Raw genomic sequence first — 7,799 nt, 5'->3', positions numbered from 1 at the left:
TTTTCTCCTAAAGCTATTTTCCTACAAAAATTTTTTTTTCATACATATTATGCAATTCCTTTATTGTACCCATTACCCATTATGCTCATAGTATTCATGTCCCTAATCACTTTTTTTTATATGAGTGAATAAAAAAAAAAGTGGACTTTTGAACATATCAAGATACCTGAAGACTACGAAAGATATTGGATTACTTTGAAATTACTATTCTAGTTTAATCGTCCAATAAATGCTAAGTTAAATGATGATAAAAAAAATAAATAGAATTTTTTGTGATTTCAGAAAGATAATGAACAGCCAATTATTATTTTGTTTTGTTGAGTATGCAACTTTATATTAGAATGCTGCCCTTAAATGGTTTGAATTGAAGAGAATTATGCTTTTATATAGCATAATCATATGTTGCATATCATCTGAGTGATATGTTATCTTAAGATATCTAGAAAATATTGACATGCCTTCAAAAATGACTCTATATGGAGAGGTGTATTCAAAGAGGTTATTGAACATGTTTAAGTGCATTAGCGTTTTTTTTTTCATTTAGACTCATGACACCACAACTCATGACAATCTAAAACCGTTTGAGTTCTGCTGCTCAAATTGTACAGGTGGAGATGTATGGTTATAAAGTTACTGAGGACAGATATGGATCTAAACAATAATAATATTGAGATGATGGACTCAAAACTTCTCATGTTTTACGCTATTAGCCACGCAACCGGAAATCATGAGGCTGTAATGGGTTTCCATCTACGATCGTCTTTTTTGCTGAAGTAATGTTTGTGCCGTGTCGGATTTACTACGACCTTGGTCTTTCCTACCTCTCGTTGCTGATTTAGCAATATTATGTCATTATTCCTTGTTTCATTACAGGGGAGATCAGTCTGCCTTGGGTCAGTGTTTTTTAGAAGTTGAAAATAGAACGTTAATAGTCACGGGTCAAAGATAATTTAATCATTGTTTAAATATTTTATTATGACTGAAAAAAAAAACTTATTGAATAATAAATGACCCAATAATGTAATTGTACCCTAAGCCATGACTCAAATTTATGAGTCTCATTGGCCATTTTCGATCCATAAAATGTCTAGAATCTCCAGAACAGCTGTAAATAATCAAGCAGACGAACATTTTGCGTATTCAAAAATTACAAAGTCACATTAGTGTTGTCCAGAGCCAACCAAAGTTTAAAATTATTCTATTATGAGTTATTTAATTTTATTCGATTCCGAATTTAATTCAAACTTTGCTCAGAAATCTCTTAACCTGTGCTATTATTTAATTTTTTAAAGATTTTTTTGTAGGTTGTTTGGTTTATTTGTTTAATGCACTAAGTTAAAAATTGAAATTTTGAGATATTTGATGGAAAATTTTTTTTTTTAATGTTATAGAAATAGTAATTTTATTTTTATATTTATAAATTCTTTAGAGTTTAATCTTTTTAACATGTTAAAATTATAACTGGAATAAACAGATTACTCAAAACTAGAAAATGTTGACTTAATGTTACAATGTTTCACTTGTAAGCCGACGATATTTTTATTCAATAACACCTGAAAAAGCATTTTGTATGTCACTACGTAGTTAATTTTTTCATTGATTAATAAAAATTTTAAATAATGATATTAAACAGGTAGTTAGTTATCTTTACAAAATAGTTAAATAAATCATTCCACAATTCAACTGTTCTGCAGGGATTAAATAAATATGCGATGCGGTATAAATGCGATTTTCGAAAAACCCTTATTATAGGCTAAAGGTGTTATTGAATTTACGTATTCCTAATTTACTTTGATAGTGGGAAAACTAGAATTCCAAAGATAGTACCGTATACTGTATTAACTATCTCTACTAGGATTCCCTTAAAGACCGTCTTAAAGCTAGTATGGTTATCACTTAATAAATCCAGTTTATGTTACTATCTATGGAAATAGTCAAACACAAAATAAAAAACGTTTGCCGTTAGGTATGCCATTGTCGAAGCAATGATGCGATACATTATCAGTCGCATTGTTAGATGATCCTTAAACGAAACCTATAGTCGAGTATAAATTACTCACGATTCATGTTAAACTGTTAGTCTTATTTACTTTGTTAAAGTGAGATGTGCTTACTGTGTAAGAACACTTACCAGATATGTGTATAATAAACATGTTTATTTATATATTTTTTATAGAAGCCCTCTTCCATGATATCTAATTACAAATGCCTTTAACTATGTACGTCGTTGACTATCAGTTTTGGGAATAGTGGTTCCATGTATCCACGGATGTTCCCTTTGAATCTTGTTTCTTTCCCCTCCCATCAAGAGGCTCCCATTGTGTGGTTTTTAAGGACCACTTCTCTCTACATCCCAGACGCGACCTGCCTATTTTCATCATGTCTTACAATGCTTTGTAAATGATAATCCTTTTTCCTAACCTTCTTGAAGATAAACTTACTTATTGCTTCTAGAAAACAATTGAAAAAACTATTTACTTTTCATTTAGTTTTTCTTTATGTTCCGGTTCGTAATTTATAATTAGTTATGTTATAATTATGATATTTTTTGTTTTTTAAGATGATTTCAAATATTACTTCTGTAGCGGCCTACTGTATTTGTTTTGACATTTTCTAACGTAGTCTTTGAAATATTATTAGAGCTCCATATGATAAAATGTTGCCATATTTTTTTTAAGAGGTAGGGAAATGTAAATATAAGTGGTTTTAGGAAATATGCAAAACAGGTATGTTTGATTTTTTATTATATAGGTGCTTATTCTTTGGTACTAATATATTGATCAGGTTGGATTGTCAAAAATAGTATGCTCATTTTTTTTTTTTTTTTTTTAATCTGTAGTAACTCAAGATCTTTAACTGTTCCCTGTTCATGTTTGGTACTACGAAAATGTGGAGGTACTGATTAAGTTAGGAAATATATTTTGAACTTGTTTCTTACTGCATAAGAAGTTTGGTTACTTGTTATCTTGGGATATTGAACTGCTTTGGTAGTTTACTTATCTAAATTATAAAATCCAAAATGACCTGTTAGCTAAATAAAAGTGGTAGAACATAAAATTAGCTTTAAATTTTTTTCCTGTTGCTCTTCAAGTAAAATCACTTCAAAGGAATTTTCTTGTGACCATGGTTTGTCGTATTTCTTGTGACCATGGTTGTCGTATGTCTTGTATTGCTAGTAATTACTAGTGGTAAAATATTTAGTGTCAACGACATAGTAGGAATAACTTACGTGCAGTAAAAGTAAAAAGATTAACTTACGAAAGTCTGTTTACATTTGTAGGTTATAGTTTTGTTTCTAATACTGAAAACTAAATTTCAAACATATTAAACATATGATTTAAATAATAAATTTCGCTTATCAAGGTGTAAGTTTTGTTTTTGGATAAGTCAAGTGGAATCTCATCAAAATTCGTCCTGGTAAAGTGTAAGATGTGACTTCAGTGCCGTCCATGAATTTGGCCTTTATGTGTCTGATAAGATCCATTAATGAACCACATAGTCAAAAAAAGTCTATTTTATTGCCTTCGTTGAAATATCATAAAATGTTTCTTGAGGTGTCATAGTATCAAGTTATGTTCCAATTCCTTAGTAAATTTCGATCTTATTTCATAATAATTTGTTTATATTAGCAATGTTATTCAGTAATAACTATCTAAAGCAATAATAATAATAAAGTAATAATATAATATAATAAAACAAAGTTATTCAGTTTTGACTATCTCTAAAGGGTTTTTTGAATAGTAATAAATATAATGTATAGTGAATCTACTGTATATATACATATGTACAATTGTTCTTGTTTCGTCACATGGCATTGTAACAAGAAAAAATAATTACCAAAACTTTTCTTCCGTATCTATTCTTCATTGGATTTATTTTTTTTATCCTAGCGGTGATCAAATTGATAAAGTAGATTTTGAAAGTTTGATAGACTAAGAACTATTAATTGTATGATGTATATAATGTACGATTGTTCTTGTTTTACCACATGGCATTATAATAAGAAAACACTATTACTAAAACTATTCTTCCGTATACAATTTTCTTCGGATTTATTTTTTATGTCTTAGTTCGAATGTTTTAAAATGTTAAAGTAAGATGTTGCATCTCCGGTCTTTCATTTATCGAATTATTTTTTTTTTGATTCTGTTCTGGCGACGACCAAATTGATAAAATGTTGATTTTGAAAGTTTAAGACACTGAGAACTTCGTTTTGTGATGACCCCATAACAAATCAACTATTAATTTTTACTCTTTTTTTTTTCTCATATTAAATAAATTATTATTTTTTGGCGTTCACACGTACCATATTTTTTTCTTACCCCACAAGGGTGACGTATCCTGAATTTCGCTAAGAAATAAAAATCAAACGTTCCCGTTTGGATTGAGATCAGACCCTGCGGTATTTGTCGGTGCCTGAAGCCTCATTCTATGATGCTATCTTATTCCATATAACACATTTTTCATTTTCCTTCAATTTGCAGTTGGTTCTTCTCAACACTTTTGTGGATTTGTGAATTTCCTAATGCTAAGTATTAATATTTTTACTTCTACCATCCTTTGTGTAGGCTAGACTGTAAAGGAAAGACCATGTGTTGGCCACCTGCCCTACCTATATCTCTTAAAACATCACCTGCCCAACCAACCTCTTAAATGATCTTTGTGTTGTACTCCACTCTTTGTATAGTCAAAGTATCCATCGCTCAGTTTTCTTATATTGTAATCATTTAGCGTTTTGGATTTTTATCATTTCATCTCAAATATTACCAATGGAGGTTACCATTTTCTTGGTTTAGACTGAATCGATAAATGTTATTCATTATTTTAAAACTTTGAAGTTGGATTTATAAAAATTCAGTTCTTGTAGACACCCTATGAGTTTTAGAGTTCTCAAGAACTTGAAGAAATGTTAAGACCTGAAAAATACCATTTTAAAATGTTTGAAGACATTTTGAGACCCTGTAACTTTTTTTTTTATCAACCTTAGCAGTTTGCTTATATTGTTAGAACTATTAAGGACGCTATCAAAACTATAAAAAATGTTCATAAATTTAGAGGATGAAATACCACCCGACCAACAGTTCATATGTTTTTATTTATCCGATTTTTCTCGTTTCGGGGAACGATTTTTGTTGCTTTATATGTCTAAAATTATATACCTATATTACTTTACTTTTGTTTAGAATACATAAATATGAATTTTTTATTATCTTTTTTAGGTGAATATTTATATTAAGAACAAATTTCTGAAGTGTATCTAGTAACGTGTATTAAGCATCTGCTGTAGTAGATGTCTCAGTGATTAATGTGAATGTTGAGGTATTTACTTAATATGTCTATCTTCTCCATAGATCAATATTAATCATTTATTTTTGCCACCTTGTTGAATTATAAAGTTTACAACCAGGCCTGCACATTCTGAGCATTTGTATACTGTATTGTTAGAAAAAGCAGGGAAAAATATATCGGTACTATCTTCTTCTACTAACACTCCTCTAATCTATATAGGGATGAAGTCTTCCTATAATAAAATTAATTTAATTTTAAAAATAATTAAATTAAAAATTATTCATAGATAGTCGCAAGTTAATATTATTAAATACAATTATCTTCATAAACTCTTTCGGAAAATTCGATGTTAAGGTTTACGTTCATCTAAACATTAATTATATGATCAATCTTTTATGAATACTGTGTACTCTTTCATCTCTCATTTCGTTAAATAATAATTAGAAATGTAATTACTGATTAAATTTCCTAATAAAAATAGAAATCCTATTTTTTTATCTTCTATGAAATAAAATCAATACGTTGGAATGAGCTTTTATTATTAGTAGTGTGTCCTTATAATTATCTTTTTTTTTTTTTTAAAAGAATTCCCAACAATGAATAAGTATTATTTCGAAGTGCACGAACAAAGTTCATCCACACTTAAACCTCTCGTGAGGTCATGAGGTTAGTAGTGCCCTTTCAGGGGCAAATCGATTGAGCCTGTGGTACTGCGATGCGTAGTCCTGATGTAAATTAGGAATGATTGCTTTGTCATTTACTAAGGATTCACTACTTTGTTTTAGTGTGCATATATTTTTATTTAAAGTTGTTTTATCAAAATTTATATTCCATTAGCCATTATTTCTTTTTCTATAGTGATATGAAATTTCTCAAAACGAGATGAACTTTTATATTTAATTAATTTCTATTAATTTTATCAATAATAATATTGAAATAAATATTTTTTAAATAAGCATTCTTATTTAATACTCACGCTTTTTTATATCCATTCCTCTTCAATTAGTATCCATATTGAAAGTCGTTTGATTTTTTTTTCATTTATAATTGATTTTCCCAACATAATTAATTAATTAAATTAATGCTAAATTTTTGAAATCAATATTTAAAAATTAAGACATTTAATTTAACTATATCTGTGAAACAATACAAGGATAGGCAGTGTCAATTTTTTTCACATCTAGTTTTAAAAAAACGGTCTAAGTTCGACAGAAAACTTTTAATTTAAATTATTACAAAACGTAGAACATTAAAATGCCGATATTAAGTATATCAGACATCATCAAACCTCTAAAACCGTGAATGGAAGTTATGAATCTGATACAAAATCCCCCCCCCCCTCTCATTCTCCTCCGAAGACTTTCAAAAACATCCCAATGTGTATTATTTTCGGGAATAAATCTAGCAAAAATATATACCAATTATTAATCGCATTGTTCACAGAGCCAATCTAATAATGTTCAATCTGTTTTGGAAACGGAACCTATTCTGTTTTAGGAAATCAGTCTAATTTTTTAAGTGGAAATATTTATCAAAGTACCTATTTCTCAATTTATTGCCTAGAAAGTATTTAATTCTTTTTTTTTTTTTAATCTAAGTTTTCTCTTATTTATTTCCAAGCCAACCTGTCTTGTATCTCTTTCCAGAAACAATATCCGTCATAAAAATCTTTGTATCTCGTCAAATATACCCAAGTTATGAAGAATTAAATTATGTATATGATTGAAAATAAATATGAGCTCATTCTAGATTAACAAACGCTATAATGAGGTAAGTTTCTAAGTTGAGTTTTTAGTTCGTTTTGTTTTCTTGGCACGTAACAATTTTGTTATTGAATGACTGAACTCCAGTTTTTAAAAATAATGTATTAATATTCCATACGTACTTTTAATATTAAATAAAATTCATTTTATTTTTACTTTTGATAAATGAGTATCAATAAATAAAATATTAACTTAATTAATAAAATAAAATATTTATGGAATAAATAAATTTAATAAAATATTTACATAAAGCAATGAAAATTAGTAAAATAAAAATAATTAATTAGTTTTAACTGTTAAAATTATTTTTTTTAGTCTCATGTAAAATTTGGTCAATAGCTCATAGGTCATGTTTATTTTTAATTTCTGAAGTACCATTGCCTCAAGCGGAAGTGACTTCGACTGTAAGTCTACACCGGAGGAAGTCAAAGGGAGGAAGTCCACCAACTGCCCAACGTGGGAAAATTATTCTTTCTCACTTCGATAACTGCTATAATGTTGTTCAGAGACATCTCTGAAGTTTTCGATTTTTTTTTTCATTCGTATACACATGAAACCCATCTTTGTCTTCGAGTGCCAAGTATGTATTGCGTTTTCAGCAGTGAAGAACACAGAGTTTAGTTTTCATAGAATACCTCGTATGCTCATTTTATCTTGAGGCACAGTCATCTCAAGCAATAAAATGAATGAATATGATACAGCAGTTTCTTAACATTTTAAATATTTAAATCTCACATCCCATGGATA

General features: G+C 28.6%; 1 protein-coding gene across 22 annotated transcripts in view; it reads left to right on the top strand.

The window, feature by feature from the left end:
* Window positions 1-7,799, top strand: part of LOC106687821 (F-actin-monooxygenase MICAL3) — a 207,907-nt gene that overhangs the window by 132,645 nt on the left and 67,463 nt on the right. Inside the window, exons 1-3 of one of the 22 annotated variants that reach the window (XM_014431931.3) lie at window positions 2,623-2,726; window positions 5,220-5,319; window positions 6,936-7,059. The exons of 17 other annotated variants lie outside the window; for them this stretch is intronic. In XM_014431931.3, coding sequence (XP_014287417.1) covers window positions 7,055-7,059 — 5 coding nt within the window. In that variant the 5' untranslated portion in view covers window positions 2,623-2,726; window positions 5,220-5,319; window positions 6,936-7,054. Of the gene's footprint in view, window positions 1-2,608; window positions 2,727-2,872; window positions 2,896-5,219; window positions 5,320-6,935; window positions 7,060-7,799 lie in introns of those variants that run through there. 4 more of the 22 variants (XM_014431941.3, XM_014431930.3, XM_014431929.3 and 1 more) reach the window with 4 other exon arrangements.

The sequence above is a fragment of the Halyomorpha halys genome, unplaced genomic scaffold (genome assembly GCF_000696795.3).
Source record: "Halyomorpha halys isolate HHAL.00 unplaced genomic scaffold, Hhal_1.1 Scaffold1015.1, whole genome shotgun sequence".
Lineage (NCBI taxonomy): Eukaryota > Metazoa > Arthropoda > Insecta > Hemiptera > Pentatomidae > Halyomorpha > Halyomorpha halys.
This window is presented reverse-complemented; position numbering and strand designations above follow the sequence as displayed.